The sequence below is a fragment of the Camellia sinensis genome, chromosome 2 (assembly GCF_055761805.1).
Source record: "Camellia sinensis isolate YWXY chromosome 2, ASM5576180v1, whole genome shotgun sequence".
Classification (NCBI taxonomy): domain Eukaryota; kingdom Viridiplantae; phylum Streptophyta; class Magnoliopsida; order Ericales; family Theaceae; genus Camellia; species Camellia sinensis.
Window position 1 is genome coordinate 181,573,381 of NC_138962.1, and position 20,777 is coordinate 181,594,157.

Sequence of the window (20,777 nt, forward strand, 5' to 3'; positions counted from 1 at the left end):
ATAATATAAAAAGGAGTCAAGAATAATAGCACATAATTGGGGAAAAGTATTACATAGGGTACTATAGTTTCAGTACCAAATGCAAGTTGTTTCTCCAATTACTAAGATAGTGAGAGGATCATACCTTCTTGATCACATTCCAGTTGTAGCTCTTCTACCTCCATGTACTCCACTAGCTCCAAAATGAGTGTTCTTGATCATATGCAACTGAGTAACAACATCATTAATGGCCATCCGATCCGTCGGTAGTTCCTCTGAACAAGTGATTCCAACTTTTAAGTATTGAAATCAAGCACTATTGTTTTTTGTGACTATCAATTGAGCTCTGATTCCGAGCATTGGAGATGCTTGAGCTTGCCTCCCCTTTTCCCCTTTGTTCAAACAATGTTATGTCAACAATGTTTGCTACTTGTTTTGGCAAAGCCATTTTAACAAAGTTATGGAGACTCAAACTATCACAAAACATGTTATGCGTAGGTCTCTTCTTTGTAAACAACTCCAATAAGAGAATCCCATACATCACCGGATGTTGACACCTCATTTCCCATGCCATACTCTGGAGCAGCATAACCAACAGATCCTCTCATGCCCATAGAACTTGATTGATTTGCAGAAGATTCACAAGTGGCTTTTGGAAGGAATCTTGCTAACCCAAAGTCACCTATATGTCCAGTCATGTCACTGTCCAAAAGAATGTTGCTTGGCTTTAGATCATAGTGAACTATAGATTCAGGGCAATGATTGTGTAGATAATCAAGTGCATAAGCGGCATCAATGGCAATATTTAACCTCTGTAAAAGATTCAAATTCCTTGAGTCCTCATTCTCCTCATCTTCATTTTCATTTGGATGCAACCAATCCTCTAGGCTTCCATTGACCATGTAATCATAAACCAAAGCTTTGAAGTCATTACCAAGATAGTCAATGCTTGAACAAACTGTGAGCAACTTTACAAGATTCCGATGTTTGATGCTCTTCAATGCCTTACACTCAGCTATGAAACTCTTGGATGTTCCATGGAATTCAAGGTTTAATACCTTCACTGCAACAACTATTCCACCTTGATCAAGAATTCCTTTATACACCGAACCAAAACTACCAGAACCAATCAAATTTGCTGGAGTGAAACCACCAGTAGCTTTAAGTAGACTTTGATAGGATACTTTCTGAAATGTGTTCCCTAAAACTCTTAAAGATGGTACTACTTCTGTTCTCTTTTTATACCAAGAAGGATATAGAAAACACACCATGAGAACTAGTCCTACAAGCCCAAGAGCTATGGGGATTGTTAATTTCAAGGTAAGAGTACTTCTTTTTCCTTCTAGACCTTTTGGAGTTGCAACTAGGTAGGTGTAATTCAGGTATGCCCCCACAAAGCTTGTTGTTTCCCTTCAAAAAAATCGCAGTTGCATTTTTAAATATGCCACCTTCTGGTACCACACCCTCAAAATCATTTAATGATAGGTTTAATTTTTGCAAGAAAACAAAGTCCCCAAAAAAGGCTGGAATTTTTCTGGAGAAATTATTGTGAGAAAGATCTAATTCCTCTATACCTCTCAAATTACTTAAAGATGGAGGAAGGATCCCTTGGAAGCTGTTTTTCTGCATATATAATAATCTCAATTTTACACAGCTACCGATAGTTTCTGGAATTTGACCAGACAACATGTTTTCAGAAACAATCAGTTCTTCTAGATTTATCAAATTTCCAACTTCGACTGGAAGGGATCCAGTCAAATGATTTTGAGATACATATAGCTACAATAATGATGAGAGACTCATAACTTCTATAGGTATGGTACCATTAAGATTGTTTCCTCCAAGAGTTAATGTTGTCAAAAATTGGCATTTCCCTAAACTTGAAGGGATGTTGCCAGAGAAATTATTTCTAGCTAAATGAAGTTTAATTAACAAAGTTAAATTTCCCAAAGATGATGTGATGTTCTTGGAAAACTTATTATCTGAAAGACTCAATTGCTTTAGTTGTTGAAGTTGCCCAATAGAAGCCAGAATTTCACCTGTAAATTCGTTGATCCACAAATCAATCCGCTCTAACTTGACTAGATTTCCTATCCCAGTTGGAATGCTTCCAGATATTTTATTGATGTTCAAGATTAGTAGATATAGATTGGCGGAGAAATTGCTAACAGATTCAGGTAATGTCCCTCCAAAATTATTGTCATTCAAAGCTAAAATGTGCAAATTGGTGGCATTGGTTAAAGAGGAGAGAAAACTCAAATCACTAGCTTCTCCAGTTCCGAGATAATTACTAGAAAAGCTCAACCACAAAAGATCATGTAGCTTTTCCAAAGATGGCACTTTTCCAGTAAATTGATTGGCTTCGATGGCAAATCTTTGTAGTTTGGAGGCATTAGATATTGAAAAAGGAATGGATCCAGTAAACAAGTTTAGAACAACCCCAAGAAATTGAAGATTAGGAAGAGTAATTCCTAGGTATGAGGGAAGTTTCCCTCGAATTTGGTTGTTTACAACATTAATTACTTGAATAGAAGATATATTAAAGATTGTGGAAGGAATTATTCCAACCAACCTGTTAGACCCCAATTCAAGAACTTGTAAGTTTGTCAATCGACCCAGGATGTCAGGTATATTCCCACTAATACTATTTTCAGCTGCATAAATTGTTTGTAGAGAAGAAAGATTCCCAAAAGTAGAAGGAATGACTCCTATTAGACTGTTTTTCCACAAAAACAGTTTCTTGAGTTTAGACAAGAAACCAAGCTCCATAGGAATTTTTCCCATCAGGGGATTCATAGAAAATTCAAGAGAAATAAGGCTAGAGCAACCAGAAATATTGGCAGGAATTTCACCTGTAATAGAATTATTACGCAGTGACATGATTTGCAGTCTCTTCAAACGGCCGAGTTCTGGTGGGATTTTATGACTCAAGCTATTGTTAATCAACCATAGTTTCCTAAGAAAGCTTAGATTTCCAATGTGAGCCGAAATGGACCCTGTCAATTCTTTACCACCCAAGTCCAGCATAATGACCCTCTGATGATGCCGGTGGCCACATGTTACACCAACCCATTGGCAAAAATGGATGGATCCATTCCACGAGCTTAGAGCCCCCGAGGGATCACCTGTTATTTCGGCCTTGAATGCAAGCAAGGCTAGTCTGTCAGCCTCATTCCCACCAAGTACTGAACCGGCTACACCTACCCCAACATGGCGAAATCCTAAACCCATGCGCAAGAGAACAAGGACATGCATGGAAAGGAAAAATGGCCACGACATTGACAATATTGCTAGACCCATTTGCATATGAGGATTAGAAACTCTCGCTTAATTTGAAAGTCTATCATCTTCAGTGCTTCTTATATAAGTGAAGTCCATGCACTTGATTTCATCCGTCCATGGGATCAAACCATGTACCAGACAGACAAATAATTAAGGGCAAATTACACTGCTAGCCCTTGTATTTTGACTCTGTATCATTTTAGTTTTTGTAATTTCAATTGGATCGATTTTGATCATAATTTTTTATTTTTTTTTATTTCAAATTGGTCCAATTGATTCCAATTGTTAGCATTTTTTTATGACAAATTTGCACATAAACTGCATGTGTCATGTTTTAGAAGTAAATTTTATACTTGATCAATTTAATGATTTAACCTCAATCAATTCAGTGAAAAATTTCTGTCAAAAACCCTAATGATGTTATCAATTGGACCAAAATTAAGGGTCAAAATTGAATAAATTGAAACTATAGGAATTAAAATGATACAAGTGATAAAATGTAAGAACTACCAATGCAATTTGCTCAATAATTAATCAGGACAATTTCAATATTTTACTAGTTCTTAACGTTCTCTTCATTTGTTTTCTTCTCCTTACCAAGTCTTCAAGTGACCTTCATTTTCCTGGTTTTCAATGGACATAAAAAATTGCTTTTTTATTTTTATTTTATTTTTATTTAAGTAAAAGATGTGGACATGCATGATTAGTGTATCTTATAGTTGGGGGGGGGGGGGGGGGTTATAAAATCAAAAATAATTTCGTCACAAGAGAGAACTTGAGGTAGGTCATCATCATTTTCAAATAATAATAATAATAATAATAATCAGTATGTTTGGTTTGAATTTTCTGAATAAAATTTTTTGAAAATTGAGTTTTTTTTTATTTTTCGTGGTTTTTTTATTTTTAGTGAATATTTTTAAAATTTTAACCATTTTTTTTTACTTTTTTAGATGTATCTTACTTAGATGTGTCTAAAAAGTAAAATATTTGTGAAAAAATATTTAAAAAAATTAATAAATACACAAAAATGCGAAAAATGTATTGATTTTTTAAAAAATATTTTTGGTATTTAGTGAATTTTTTAAAGATTTTTTTTCACAAAAATTATACTTTTTAAGTGTATTTATGTTTGGTGTGTCTAAAAATTAAAAAATTGCATAAAATATTTAAAAAATTCAATAAAAATAAAAAAATACAGAAAATAAAAAAGTAAATTTTTTTAAAAAACTCAAACCAAGCAAAGTGATAATTTTTTTTTGGATTAATTATCAAAAAGTCCTATCTACATATTTGGTGGTAGCTTAGGTCATGTCAAAAAGTTTTTGAACCATTAAGTCCCATTTATAGGTAAAAAGACGTTTTGCCCTTTAATTCCAAAACTGAGAATGTTCTCAATTTTAAAACTGAGAATGTTCTCAATTTATAATTATCAAAACTAAGAAATTTCTCAATTTTTTTCTAGTATGAACTAAGAATATTATCACAATTAAGAAATTTATAATTATCAATTTTGAGAAATTTCTCAATTTCGATCAAAATTCAGAAGAATCAGTAAGTGTTAACGATAAAGTTAAATTTAACTCCTGGGATGCCATCTATTCATCATCCACTGTGCCATGGCATCCATAAGTTCATCTTCAATTGCTTCCTCAAGAATCCCATTTGAGTTCTTGAGAGCAAATACTGCTCTATCAATGGATACTGGGTCTCTGATTTGAATAGCCGAAGCGAATGTAGTATTTGCTTTCACTGGCTTGAATTCACCCCAACCTGACTTGTAATGTAGATACAATGGATACGCATTCGCTGCTTGAGCGCAAACAAGCCTTGGAATTCGATCAACGAGTCCCAATTCTTCACACATTTTGAATCCTTTGTAGAATGCGTAAATGTTGCCTAGATTTCCACCAGGAACGATGACCCAATCTGGAACTTCCCAATCGAATTGCTGTAGAATTTCAATGGCGGCTATTTTTTGCCCTTCGAGTCTCAAACTGTTGAGTGAATTCGCCAAATAGATCGGCAATTCGGATGTGACTTCTTTGATCGCCGTTCTCTCTCTCTCTCTCTCTCTCTCTCTCTCTCTCTCTCTCTCTCTCTCTCTTGACTCTGTCTTCTCTTTCTACGAAGGATATGTTTATGGAGCTCACTGCTTGTTTGGATATTTAATTATAAAATCTATTAAAAATTAATGGGACTTGAAGGAGCAAATAATTTTATCTAAGACTTAATGGATTATAAGTTCACAAAATGGGACTTGTATGTAAATGCCCCTTTTTTTTCCACCTAAAGATCCGAAAGCAGGGGCAGGACGTTAAGGGACTGGGCCTCCTAAAAATATAAATTTTTGATTTATACCTTATATAATTTTGAGTATTTATAATATAATTAGTATATTATTCTTAAATTCTAAACAAATTTGATTTGACTAGATTTCTTACATATCACAATATTTCCAACCGCACTTTATAATTGAACATAACCAAAGAGTAAAGTTAAAGATCAAGAATTCAGACATAAAAAAATATCAAAAAAAAATAATATGTGATCTAGATTTAATTCTTGTACGATGATGTTAGACTTATCTATTTTGATAATTTATTTAATTATGTTTTAATTTATTTGGAAGAGAAAAATAGAATCAAAATTTATTTTAATGATTTATTTGAAAGAGAAAAATAGAATCAAAATTTATTTTGATGATTTTATGTTTTAATAAAATCAAAATTTATTTTGTCCCATTATTTCTTACCTAAACTTTTATCATAAATGTTGTTAGAATGTATTTAATATTTGATTAAATCATGAGTTCAAATAGCCCAAAACAAAGGTTCAAACAGCCTAGCACAGCAGCAGGCCAAAAGGTTCAAAAGGTTCAATTAGAAGATATTCAAATTAGTAATGATGGAAGTACAACGGCTATAAACGGCTATAAAGGTTCAAAAGGTTCAAAAAGTTCAAGTGGAAGATATTCAAATTTGTAATGATGGAGTGGAAGATATTCAAATTGGTAATGATGGAAGTACAACAACTATAAACGGCTATAAATTCAAATGACTATAACGGCTATAAACGGCTATAATTTTCATTATATATACCAAAGCCTCTAATGTAAACAAGTTACAAAAAACCTGAAAATATTCTTTGATCTATAATCACTCACATCTATTCTAAAAAATTACACACTGAGCCTTATAGCTTTAAGCCCATCTTTCCTGTATGAGATTTACAGAAAAATCAAAGTTTCATTTTATATATCTATCTTTGAGAGATCTTTATTGTAAGCTTTCTTTGAAAGCAAAAATACCATTTCATTTTGTAGAAGTGTTGCAAACATTGTGTTCTTGAAATCTTGAGAGTGATTGTAAATCACCTAAGATTTGTAAGGGTTTGGACTTGTGAAGTCTGTATAAAATCCGTGGACGATTGCTCCATTTGTAAAGAGGTTGCTAGCACCCCTGTGAAGCTAGAAGATAGTGGAAAATCTCAAGTGAAACTTGAGGAGTGGACGTAGGCCGAGTTAAAGCCGAACCACTATAAATTTGTTTGTCTCTTTCTCCTTTATCTCTTTATTTTATTTTAAATTGCCATAACTATATTTCACATTTTTACTATGCTAAAATCATTAACTGACATAGTTGTTAAGACACTTGTTTTAATTATTTTTATTTCATTAATTATATTTATCTATTGTGCTAATCATGATTTTTATTAGGGTATTATTAATTTTAATTGTAAAAACCTAATTCACCCCCCTCTTAGGTTATCTTTTGGGTAACAATTGGTATCAGAGCCTAGACTCTTGTTTTATATTTAACCATCTAGGAGTTTCAATCCATGGCAACCTTAGCTGAAGGACAAGCCACAAATAGGCTACCATTATTTGACAAAAACAACTATAGTCATTGGAAGGATAAGATGACCCTATACCTACAACTCACTGATTATGCCATGTGGATCATTATCACTAAAGGTCCTAAAATCCCTACCAAGGTAGTAGACCATATCAGTGTGCCTAAACTTGAGAATGAATTTGATGAGCGTGATTATAAACCCCTTCAAGCTAATGCTAAAGCCAAGCTTATTCTTGTGTGTGGATTAGATGAAAATGAGCACAATAGAATTTTTGGGTGTATTACTGCTAAAGAGATTTAGGATAAACTTGAAATCACCTATGAAGGAACTAACCAAATAAAAGAGTCTTGGATTGACATGCTTATTCATGATTATGAACTCTTACTATGGAATCATTTAAATCTATTTCTGAGATGTCTTATAAATTTATCAATATTATTAATGCTCTAAAATCTCTTGGTAAATCTTATACTAATGGTGAGCTTGTGAGAAAAATACTTCGGTCTTTGCCAAATGAATGGGAAGCTAAGGTTACAGCTATCCAAGAAGCAAAAGACCTCACAAAATTAGGCATTGAAGAAATCCTAGGCTCACTCATGCCTCATGAACTTTCAATGATGGATGTCAGCAAAAAAGAAGCCATTTGGGGAGAAAATGATAGAGTAGCCAACTTGTGTCTCATGGCTCTTGGAGAAAAAGAATTCACTCAAGATGAGGTAATTTCTAATTATGTAGAACTTGAAAGTGCTTTCAATGAATTACATGACATATTTAGAAATATTTGTGTTGAGAATTCTAAATTAAAAAAATTAGTTACTTTTCTTTCAAATGATGTGGATGTTTTAAAAATGGAAAATGTTACTTTGAAAAATGACTTTACGTCTATTGCCAATGAGAAAAACATTTTGAAAAACAATGTTGATGATTTAAATAAAACTCTTGAAAATTTTGTAAAAGGAAAAGAAAATCTCAACAAGCTTCTTGGAAATAAAAGATGTGTTTTTGACAAAGTAGGCTTTGGTTTTGATCATTCTAAACCTTTTATGAGATTAAATGTTCTTGAGACTAATCCTTATGGACCCAAGAAAGTATGGGTACTAAGAAAGAAATCAAGATATTTTGTAGATGAAATCTCAAAGAATACCAAGGACTTCGAGAGGAAATGCACAACAAGAATGTTCAATCTAAAGAGCAAAATCAGCTCTTACAAGAAAAAGAATGATGAAATGAAAATCACCAAGATAAACAATAGAGGTAATGTATGTGTGAAGATTCCAAAGAGGTAAATGAAGGTATAACTCCTAACACACCTTTCAGCTTAAAGTTCTATATTCTTTAAGGTGTGATTTGTGTACAATAGGTTGTGTTTAATAATTGCTTTCATGTAACCTAATTGTACTAAGTTTGCTAAGTCATGTTCTGCTAGTTTCTTTCAAACATTCATTGAACTCAAAAATGAGAATTATATTATTTTGATGAATGCCTATTAGAATATGAATGATTCATGTATTCATTAACATTTTATATCATGTCATCCATTGCTATGAAAAAGAGATAAGAAGTGATAAAAAAAAATTGTGAGCATACTTTTCACATCTTATATATGACTTTATACTAATATGTTAATTCCTTTTTGAGTCATATCTTTGTAAAATCAATTTTGATGTCATAGCATGTTTTTGAGATATATATTATCTATATTTTGAATTCTACATTTGTGATCTCACGAATATTCTCAATATGAAAATTTCATGCTTATATGCTTTACATTGGAATATTTGAATGAGTTGTGAAATTCCTTGATTATGATCCATCTAAATGAAAAGAAATATCATACGTTTGTAGAGACATTGCATCTATCCTATTGAATATCTTTTAAATATGAATTATATTGGCATACATCTCATGAAATGCTTTTGATTGATAAATTGTTGAATTAATTGTTTATAACATTCATATTGTGTTCCACATTAAGTAAAATGTTTTATCACACTTGAGTATGTGGATTGAATTGATGAAAATGCCTCTTGATAATGTTATGTGATTAAATGAGATTGTTGCATCATTTTTAAAACAAAAAGCATAATACTATTTTCTTATGCATATTATGCTATGTGCTACAACTTGAAAATTCTGAAAAATAGCATTCTAAACTCTTGTTTGATCATTGAATTATTTTTCACCTTTTGAGTTTGTGATTAGAAGTGATTTGTGCTATATTTTTATTGAGTAATAGTGATTGTTCTATAAATGTTATATTTACACAAATCACATTAGAAAAGGATAGCACCAACTTAGGGGGAGAAATCACTTGGCTAACATACTTGTTAAACCCTTTTGAGATGAACTCCTCATGAAAAAAAATTGAAGATTGAAAAGCTTCCATCTGTTAAACCTAAGGTATGCCTCATATACTCTCTTAAGCTTTTGAGGTAAAAATTCTATCTTATATCCCTTGAGCTAATACTGTTATTACTTTGATATGAAAAAGATTGATTATGCTTCATATGATTTGCAATGTATACTCTTTGATGATACTCTTACCTAAAAATCATGCATATGCTTAAATGTGTGGTACATATTAAAATTCATGATTCTTCTTGGCATATGGATTACTATACCTTGAACATGATTCATTTTTTTTGGAATTACATTAGCTCTATGAGATTATATTGAGTTTAACCTATTATGAGCAATATTTGGTATTCTACATAATGCTTGAGCTATGATTGTTAAATCTTCTAGATTGCATATTAGTATCCTTAGTAGATTGCATGTTGGTATCATTTTGGCATCCTATTTGATATTATTGACGAGAACATTTCAGTTATGAGCTTTCATTTATCATATCTCCTATTGATTTTGCCAAATGAAACAAGGGGAAGAATTTAAAATTGATTATTTTTTAAAATCCCCTCAGTTTTTATTCTGTATTTGATATCAAACTTATGGGCTTGCACCTTCACATGTTACTATTTTTTTTGCCTATTATTGTCAAATGGTATGAGCTTCAATTGTATGATCATTATGTGCTATCATTTTTTTTTTTAGTATCATAGAACTACCTTGATATGGATGATTATTTGTGCTATAATGAGACTTACATTCTTTCAGCCTAGATGCTGTACCATACTCCCTCCTTGTGCTTGATTTTGTTAAAAATGTCATGGGGTGAGAAAAAAAGACTTAATTGTTTTAGTATCTCTGATTATTTTGGTATCTCTATGCTTTTGATATCTTAATTCTTACAACATGACCTTTGGGCTGATTAGTTGTTGATAATGTAAGAGGAAGATCATTTTCCTCAAGGAAGAGTGACTTGAACTTTAACTCCATATTTATGCTCTTGCTTGGCAACCTTGTTTGATCTATGCACTGTTATGTCTATTATAGTCTTGAGATTGGTATGCTCTTGCTAAGAAATTGAGAATTAGATCATGCTCAAATACTTCTCATATACTCATTAACAATTTGGTCTCTCATTATTATTTTTTGTTTGGGCTTAATTTTCTTATTTTTTTTCTCTGCTTTTTAATTTCATTTTTCAGTACTTAAACATAAACACAACAAAAAATCAAAATACAAATATTTACATAACAAAACGAACAAAAAAAAAAAACACCCCTCATTTTTTTTATGGCCACACGCCGATCAAAATAAACATAAAAAAAAAAAAACGTTTCATTTTTTTTCCGGCCATACGCCGATCTTACTTACTCACCTCTTCCATCGTTTTCTTCTTCTTTTTATCACCTTGGGCGACCCTTGACGCCCCTGCCTCCGTGCTTTCGTCAAGCGCGATGACTCCCCACTGACTATCAAAGGCCAAGAATGACATTGCTCCAAATTGAGTCATGGAGATGGTCTTCCGTTTAAGCTTTTTTTTTTCGGCCTTCAGTGCACCTATTTCTACTCGCGCATCCTTGTACATGCGTTGGAGTAGAGAGAGTTGGGCGTTGACCTGATGGAGCTCACTTGTCCTGTTCTGCAATCGGTGAGCCAATTTTGTGACTGCCGTCATCGTCTCCATACAGGACGTCAGTGTGAAATGATTGGCTTCTATGTCAGATTGAGCTGCCATGATTTGCCCAATCGACATCATAGGAAGGTTAGGCGGAGGAATGACAGGAAGAGTGGGAATAGAGGCACTCGGTCCAGCAGAGCTTATGGGATCGTTCAGGTCCCGAAATAGAGTAAGGGGACAGGATGAGAAAGCCATGGTTTAGAGGTGAAAGGTGTAAAAGCAATGCGTTGCAGAGAAATAGAAGAAAATAGACTGAGGTTTGGCCTCCTCCGTTCAGTTTTTTTTTGTCTCTCGATGTAGAAGAAGAGATAGAAGAGAGTGAGGTGCAGAAGAAGAAGCAGACGAGTGTGATTAAGAAGAAGGCTAAAGAGAAGACGACAATGAGGGAAAAATAGCCGAGGCGAGCGGCAATCAAGGAGAGCTGTTTTTGTCGGTCGGCTGACGCAAAAGCGAGGCCGCGTGTTCGACGTGATTTTCAACGAAAAATAGAGGCACGGGCGATTCATATATATATATATATATATATATGTATATATGTATATATATGTTTTGATTATCTATTTTTTGATGTCATTTATCACTATCATTTTTCTCATACTCCTCCAGATTTGGACCCATGATTTCCTTTTGATAATGTCACAGGGGGAGAAATTATATGATGTTATGTATTATGGCATTATTTGAAAACTAATCTGATGATTATGTATTTATAGTTTGATATCTTAGTCTCATATCATGTCTCTAATTAAAACTTATTTATTACACATGTGCTAACATATGCATTTAGAAATGAATTCAGGGAGCATTACTTGAGGGGGAGCCTTTCTTACTCCCAAATTAAATCAAAACATCATTATGTGTCATCATCAAAAAGGGAGAGATTGTTAGACTTATTTATTTTGATGATTTATTTAATTATGTTTTAATTTATTTGGAAGAGAAAAATAGAATCAAAATTTATTTTGATGATTTTATGTTTTAATAAAATCAAAATTTATTTTGTCACATTATTTCTCATCTAAACTTTTATCCTAAATGTTGTTAAAATGTATTTAATATTTGATTAAATCAGGAGTTCAAACAGCCCAAAACAAAGGTTCAAACAGCCTAGCACAGCAGCAGGCCAAAAAGTTCAAGTGGAAAATTTTCAAATTAGTAATGATGGAAGTACAACGGCTATAAACGACTATAAAGGTTCAAAAGGTTCAAAAGGTTCAAGTAGAAGATATTCAAATTTGTAATGATGGAGTAGAAGATATTCAAATTGGTAATGATGGAAGTACAACGGCTATAAACGGCTATAAATTCAAATGACTATAACAGCTATAAACGGCTATAATTTTCATTATATATACCAAAGTCTCTAATATAAACAAGTTACAAAAAAACTGAAAATATTCTTTGATCTATAATCACTCACATCTATTCTAAAAAATTATACACTGAGCCTTATAGCTTTAAGCCCATCTTTCCTGTGTGAGATTTACAGAAAAATCAAAATTTCATTTTATATATCTATCTTTGAGAAATCTTTATTGTAAGCTTTCTTTGAAAGAAAAAATACCATTTCATCTTGTAAAAGTGTTGCAAACACTGTGTTCTTGAAATCTTGAGAGTGATTGTGAATCACCTAAGATTTGCAAGGGTTTGGACTTGTGAAGTCTGTACAAAATCCGTAAAGGATTGCTCCATTTGTAAAGAGGTTGCTAGCACCCCTGTGAAGCGAGAAGATAATGGAAAATCTTAAGTGAAGCTTGAGGAATGAACGTAGGCCGAGTTAAAGCCGAACCACTATAAATTTGTTTGTCTCTCTCTCTTATCTCTTTATTTTATTTTAAATTGCCATAGTTATATTTTACATTTTTACTGTACTAAAATCATTAACTGATATAGTTGTTAAGACACTTGTTTTAATTATTTTTATTTCATTAATTATATTTATCTATTGTGCTAGTCATAATTTTTATTAGGGTATTATTAATTTTAATTGTAAAAACCTAATTCACCCATCCTCTTAAGTTGTCTTTTGGGTAACAGATGAGAATTCACACATTATTTTTCTTGGTATTATTCTATATCTGAGTTATTCGTCTTCAACGTTAATGTACAATTTATATCATCATTTTCATTTACGCTCCACATATTTTGATACTTCTTTCTAGATCATCATTTCCATTATTTTTCTTGATATTATTCTATATTTAAGTTATTCGTCTTCAACACTTCTGCACAATTTATATAATCATGCATATGGAAAGGAAAATGGCCACAAATTTAACAATATAGCGAAGCCCATTTGCATTTGAGGATGGGAATTTGAAGTCTACTTCCTTGAAGGTTATGCACTTGGTTTATTCCTTCATCCATAGGATCAAACCATGTACCAAAATTAATTTAACAATGCTAGTGACCTACATTTTACACCCATAAATACATCCACGGCGATATGATAAGGGTGCTGGATCTCATATCATTAAAAGCCTAACCAATTAAAAATTGATAGTTATCAGATCACAATATTATAAATTGAATTGTGAAAGAATTTTGGAGCCTAAAATATTTTCCAAATTAATTCGAACAATTTCAATATTTTAATAGTTCTTACGAGTCATTTGGGATGATCTAAATAGTATACTTTTTGACATTTTATGAAATATAGGTTGGGTATGGGTTGGGTTTAAAGTGATGTGATAGAGAGGTGATGTGACTTAAATAAGATAGTGACTTTTTGACTTTTTTAATTTATGACAAACAAAGCCTTAATGTCCTTTCCATTTGTCCTTTCAATATTTTACTAGTACTTAGGCCTCGTTTGGAAAGTTATTTTTTAGCTAAAAACTTAAAAAGTTACTAAAAAAATTAAAAAGCCAATAACCGATACCAAAAAGTCAAAGATTACCTTTCCTCTCTACTTTTTGTACACCTTTTCGTAAAACGTCAAAAAATATCCCAAACATACTAGTTTTTTTTACATCATATTTTAGTCAAAAAACTAAAAAAATACTAAAAAAGCTTATTCCCAAACGAAGCCTTAGGCCAAGTTTGGCAACCCCTGAAAAATTCAAAAAAACAAAAAGTTATCCAAAAAATTAAAAAGTTAACACTATTCACAAAAAAAAAATATTAAAAAAAATAATATACACATATTAATACAAATCAAAAAAATAAACTCATGGATTGGTACTGACAAGATGGTGAAGTCAGTGATCGGGGAAAAAAAATTATAGTAAAATATTTACTAAATTTGATGGTAGGGCTGGGCCCGTGGGGGCCCATCATGGGTCCCATTTTAATAATCTGAACCGTCAATGAGTAGAACTCGTCTAGTACTATATTCTTGTAAAAAATCACGTCTATCGGATATCGCTAAATACATGATGAAATCAGTTTTGTATAAAAATGGATGGTGTTATAGTTAACAGTTAACAAAAAAAACTAACACGATCAGATTACTATCAATATCCAATCAAGGTGATTTTTTACAAACATATAGTACTCGACGAGTTCTACATATTTAACGGTTCCGATTAGTAAAACGGGACCCGTGGTGGCCCCCATGGGCCGAACAGAACCGATCAATATATGCCCAAAAAGTAGAGAATAAATCTCCTACACTATCCTCTGCCGCGCTGCCCTTTAGGCTTCCAACCGTACGGCCTATTCCATCACTTTATTTTCCAATATACTTATTTATACAATTTTTTAATACATATTTTTTTCATAAAAAGTCAAAAAGTTAATCCAAACATCCATATTTTTTTCCTCAAATTTTTAATCTAAAAAAATAAAAAATATACTTATTTAGGATATCCCAAACAACCCCTTAGTGTCCTTTTCGTTTGTTTTCTTCTCTTTAAAGTCTTCAAACCACCTGTATTCTCCTTGTTTTTAATCGACTTCAATAAATGTTGATTCTACAATATTATTTTGAAAACAACAAGTGAGACTTTGTTTGGGAATTTGAGTTTATAATCAAATTACTCATTTTATTTTTTTACACATACTTTTTGTGTGGGTGATTTTCTGACCACACTGTCCGTTTAGTAACCAGCTAGAGAGCACCGGCAGAATAGATGGCTTCAGCTAACCTGTAACAGAAAGAAAAGGCTCCGGCGGTGGTTCTTCCACCCGGGGGCACTCCGACGATCAAGTCAGTATATCTCTCAAAGATAATCAAGTGCTAAACTCACTGTTCAAAGTATAAAATTGCGTACCTTAGACCCACGGGGGTGCCTCTCTTTTATAGTTTACTCAATCCTAGTTCCACTAGAGACCTGACTTCTATGGACTCCAATTCAGTACTTACTTTGGACTCCTCAAGAGATAATGATAAACTCCCTAAGAGTTTTATCCTCATCTTAACTAAGTCTCCTCTTTATTTTAGGACTCTTGTCCCTTATCCGTTTATCTCGAATTCCGATATCTTCGGAGATAACCTCGGCCTTGCCGAGATCACCTCGGCGTCACGACCAGGACACGTGGCACCTCGACTAACACGTCGGCGTCACCTTGGCCACGTGTTGGTACTCAGAAAATATATCCCCACAACTGCCCCTTAGGTTCTATTACCTCGGCATTCTGAGGTGATAGAACCTATATCTGTATTTTCTTCCAGTAAATCGGCTTAAAATTTGACAGCCGAGATCATTCATTTCAGGCCGACATACTTTCCCTAAAAAATCAAGATTTTTAAGGACCTTTTTACACGCATGAGCTGTCATGCACTTCAACCCAACGGTTTTAGCCACGCGTTTCCCTCTTACTGGTCCGTACACGTGACGCGCCTGTTAGCCGCCTCTTTCTTTATGTGCGCCGTCTGACGCCCTCGTTCTTCTAGGCGCATTGATTGCTTTTGCCGCCGTTTCTGTTTAATCAAAAACTTTTCCCCTTTTTTCCGTCTCTTCACTTTTTCATTCGAATCTCCTGCTATCTCTCTCTAGCTTTCGAAACCCTCCATCGCTCAAGCTTCCAAAGCTCTGCGTCCTTCTCCTTTCCGGCGAGATTTCCACCGGTCTTCTGCTCCTGCAACCGTCGTAGGACATCGGCAAATCCCTTTCCAGTTTCCCTTTTTCTGGTAAGCTACTGTTCTTTTTGTTTTTAATTCCCTGATGTTTCTTTTTTTTTTTTTTGTCACCATTACTGTACTGTTTCAAGCTTTTTTTTTTTTTTTTTTTTATTCATAAATCGTACATCTAAATGCATTCATCCATGATTTTGCTTTTGCCCATATTTCGAACACACGCACTGTTTCACCACTTCTTCGCACGTTTGCCACTGTTCTTGGCCATATACTCTTGTATTTTTCATGTTCTTGATAGCCCATCTCAGTTCTTGTTTCTGAAACTTCGTTTTTGTTTTCTGTTTTTTGCATCTTTTCCAGATTCTTGCCTTCAATCCGTGTTTCCATAAATTTAGGTCTAAGATTTGTCTGTAGAATCCATAACTTACGAAAAAACTGAAACCTGCACGTACCTTACTGTTTGCCGAGGTCCCAATAACCTTTCAAAAACATCTTCTAAAACCCACCTTCTAAGATTAAGCCAATATCATGGGTATGTGAGAACATAGGGTAAACACCCCCTCCAAACTAGAATACTTTAGACAGGAGTTTGAGATCCCAGCCGACGTCCATTTGAGGTTGGCTGGGGATGATGACTCCATCATGCCCACTGCCGACTCTATGCCTTTCCCCGTAGTCACTTTTATCGAGTGTGGACTCCAGCTCCCACTCAACATCTTTTTTCGCGAGATTCTTTACTTTTATAAATTGAACCCCATGCAACTGGCATTCAATTCCTATCGAGTGATCTTTGGTATTATTACCTTAGCTAAACAGGAAAACGTTAGGATCACCCTAGCCGATATCCAATATTGTTATACCGTGTGTGCCCTTAATTTGAAAGAAAAAGGCTACATTTATTACCTTAAGCCGAGGTCTACAGAATTCAAAATCGTAGCCGACCTCCCAACCACCAACAAGGGGGCTGGAGATGACTATCTCATTACCTCGAAAAATTGGGAGTTTGCTCTAAACGAGAACATCCATCTCTTCCCTCTTCCCCGATCAGTTTTAAAGGGCAAGGGTAAGAGCCCAGCATTCAGCTTTGCCTGTTTTCCTTCAAAATATTTAAATACTTTGTCTGTTTCTGATGTCTGTTCTTCTTGCAGCTGTACGTTAGCCACCAAAAAACTTTCGTCAATCCTTTGTTCCCAGCAAGGATTTGAAGAAATTACTGGACCTGCCAGTTCAGAAGCGAAAGGCACCCCTGCTTCTCAACTTCATCCCAACATACAAATCAGCTCTCCCCGACGTCCCCAGGAAAAAGAAGAAGAAGAGCTTATCTCCTCCCTCTGCTACAACTCTTCCAGTTGCATCAACATCGCGAACAGACCAAGGATCAACCTCTGATCCAGCAGAACAGCCGTCAATCTCAGCTCCATATCTCATTCCACCATCCCAAAGAAAGCATCGTCGACGTCTTGTTCTTAGAGCCGAGATGGGTCGCCCAAAGCCAGTTGCTAAAGACCTCCTAGCCAACATTCCATCATCTATTGACGAATAACCAATACAAACCCAACCTCCAACAAAACCAAAAAGAGTTAAGAAAGCCCAACCGAAGGCCAAGGTGGCTCAAGTTGAGTCTGAAGACGCTCTGCCTATTTCAAAATTGGCTGAGAGTGACAAACCTCAGCCTTCTGCTAGGAAGAGGCGCTCTGAGTCTCAACCATCGGAATCCCAATAACCAAAAAAGCTGAGATCTTCTTCCGCAACAACTTCGGGATCAAAAAAGCCCGCTGTCCCCTGGGCTCCCGAAATCACCCTAGAGGATAAGCCCGTAATGGCAAGTGACAGTGCCGACAATATCAATGTTGGCATTGCACTCAATACCGCTCTACTTCTCCCAGGTGACCTGGAGCGGAACGCCAAGTATAGCGAGTATGAGAACTATGCCTTAATGTTACAGCACCCTGTTCAGGTAAACGTTTTCTACTTGGCAAATTTTTCTTTCTCTTTATTTTACACTTTGAATATTCTTTAATACCTCTGTTTTCTTTTAGGCCATCCAGAATGCCCACTCTTTCTCAATGCAGTCTTTTGAGAATCGGCAAAATCTGGCCGACATGAAGAAAGAGTTTTCTTCCCTCCAAAAGACCAACAAAGGTCTTCAATCGAAGATGAAAAAACTAGAGGACCAAGCCGAGGCTGCAATAAAAGCCCAGACCAATGCCGAAGAGAAGGCTGAGGCCGCTGAAGCCATCAAGAAAGTGGCTGAGTCCCAAAAGAGAGAAGCAGAAGAAAAAATGGCCCAAGCTGAAAAGAGCTTCCGGAGGCTCTGGCCACTAAAGACGCCGAGATTAAGGAAGTTGATGAAAAGGCGTATAATCAAGGTATGGCTGACGTTACTGAGGCCTATGAACTTCAAGTGAAGCAGGCATGCAACAAGGGTTTCACCCTTGGTTGGATGTCTCTTCTGAAAAAACTGAATGTCCCTGATGATTCGCCCCTGAGAAATGCCGACAATATTCCTCTTCCATTCCCTCCAGCCCAACCCTCAAGTCAAGACGTCGGCGAATCCGAGTATGAGGATGCCAATGAGGAAGAGGATGAGGCTTTGGTCAGAAAGTCCAAAGATGCTGATGGGGCCAAGTCCCTTCCTCAGAATGAGCAAGTCCTAGACTTGACTCAGGATGAAGAAGGAGATGAGGTTGTCCAAAAAGCTGTTCCCGACATCGCACTAGCCGACATCCCTTATGAGGTCAAGACTGTTGAAGAAACTCTCCAAGAAATTGACGCCGAGATAGCGGCAAAGAAGGAGGCTGAGGTGGTATCTGATCTTCAAATTCAACAATCTAGAGGAAAGGAGCCTTAGCTCTAAGTTTTTTTCTTACTTGTATTTTCTTGCTTCTTTATCTTTGGGAAACAATGTATGTTCTTTGTATGACCGATGTGCCCTTTGGTGAATGAATATAACTTTTCTTTTCTAAGTGCCTGCACTCCTGTTTTCTTGTTTTGTCTTTGCATGATTCTATACTTAGAATATTCTGCATATGTACACTCTTCCTCCTTTGTGTAACCTTCTCGGGGTGACACATCTCGGTTATGTCAACCGATGATATATCTCGGCAAGTTTTCTTGTCTTTGGTTCGACTTCAACTTGTAAATTGCTATAAATTTCAACAAGTGTTTAAGCATTACTTTGGTTTAACTTCAACTTGTAAATTGCTACAAATTTCAACAAGTGAAGATAAACAATTATCTCGGCTTAACTTCAACTTGTAAATTACTACAAATTTCAACAAGCATTAAGCATTACTTTAGTTTAACTTCAACTTGTAAATTGCTACAAATTTCAACAAGTGAAGATAAATAATTATCTCGGCTTAACTTCAACTTGTAAATTGCTACAAATTTCAACAAGCGTTAAGCATTACTTTAGTTTAACTTCAACTTGTAAATTGCTACAAATTTCAACAAGTGAAGATAGACAATTATCTCTGCTTAACTTCAACTTGTAAATTGCTACAAATTTCAACAAGTGTTAAGCATTACTTTAGTTTAACTTCAACTTGTAAATTGCTACAAATTTCAACAAGTGAAGATAAACAATTATCTCGGCTTAACTTCAACTTGTAAATTGCTACAAATTTCAACAAACGTTAAGCATTACTGTCTTCTCTCTGCCCCCAATGTGAACCTGAGTTCCACTTGGGTTCTCATTATTAATCATTATGCATCTTTTATCAATTCACAAGTCTTTGGAGAACTCTGCTAAAATTTTATTAATGATGTCGGTAAAAAATAACAAGGAACATCTAATGATAGAAAAATTTCAAATTACAAGTGTTCCAGGGTCTTGGCAAAGCTTTGCCCTCATTGTCTTCAAGTCGGTACGCCCCATTGCCTAATACCGAAGTGATTCTGTAGGGTCCTTCCCAGTTTGGTCCAAGTTTGCCTTCTCTGGGGTCCTTCTTGTTGCCAACAACTTTTCTCAGGACTAGGTCGCCGACCTGAAATTCCCTTGGATTGACCTTCTTATTGTAAGCTCTAGCAAGCTGCTGCTGGTATGCTGCGAGCTGAATTGTAGCTTTTTCCCTTCTTTCTTCTAAGAGATCCAGATCTCGGGCTAGAAGTATGTCATTGGTCCCATTCTCTACTCCCTGGGTTCTGATCCTTGAGATGCCGATCTCAAGAGGAATGACTGTTTCTGTGCCATAGGCCATAGCAAAGGGGGTTTCCCCTGTTGATCTTCTCGGCGTAGTCCGATATGCCCAGAGTACATTGAGCAACTCGTCTACCCACTTTCCTTTGGCTGCCTGTAGTCTCCTCTTTATCCCATCCAAGATTACTTTGTTGGATGCTTCTGCTTGCCCGTTGCTTTGGGGAAAACTTGGTGTTGAAAAGTAATTCTTTATCTTGAATTTCGCACAGAAGTTCTTGATGAGTTTGCTGTCAAATTGCGTTCCGTTGTCGGCAACTATTGCTCTTGGAATGCCAAATCTGGTGATGATGTTTCTCCATATAAAGTTCTTGACGTCCACATCTCGGATTTTGGCAAGAGGTTCTGCTTCTATCCACTTTGTGAAGTAGTCTGTTGCTACCAGCAAGTACTTCATTTGTCCAATTGCTTGGGGCAAT

At 35.0% G+C, this 20,777-nt stretch overlaps 1 protein-coding gene across 12 annotated transcripts in view; it reads right to left on the reverse strand.

The window, feature by feature from the left end:
* The window catches only part of LOC114323202 (putative LRR receptor-like serine/threonine-protein kinase At3g47570), a 35,716-nt gene that overhangs the window by 633 nt on the left and 14,306 nt on the right, over window positions 1–20,777 (reverse strand). For 9 of the 12 annotated variants that reach the window (XM_028270735.2, XM_028270732.2, XM_082916293.1 and 6 more), the window contains one exon: window positions 125–1,389. In XM_028270735.2, coding sequence (XP_028126536.2) covers window positions 468–1,389 — 922 coding nt within the window. In that variant the 3' untranslated portion in view covers window positions 125–467. Of the gene's footprint in view, window positions 1–124; window positions 1,603–20,777 lie in introns of those variants that run through there. The other 3 variants (XM_082916297.1, XM_082916298.1, XR_014362135.1) reach the window with 2 other exon arrangements.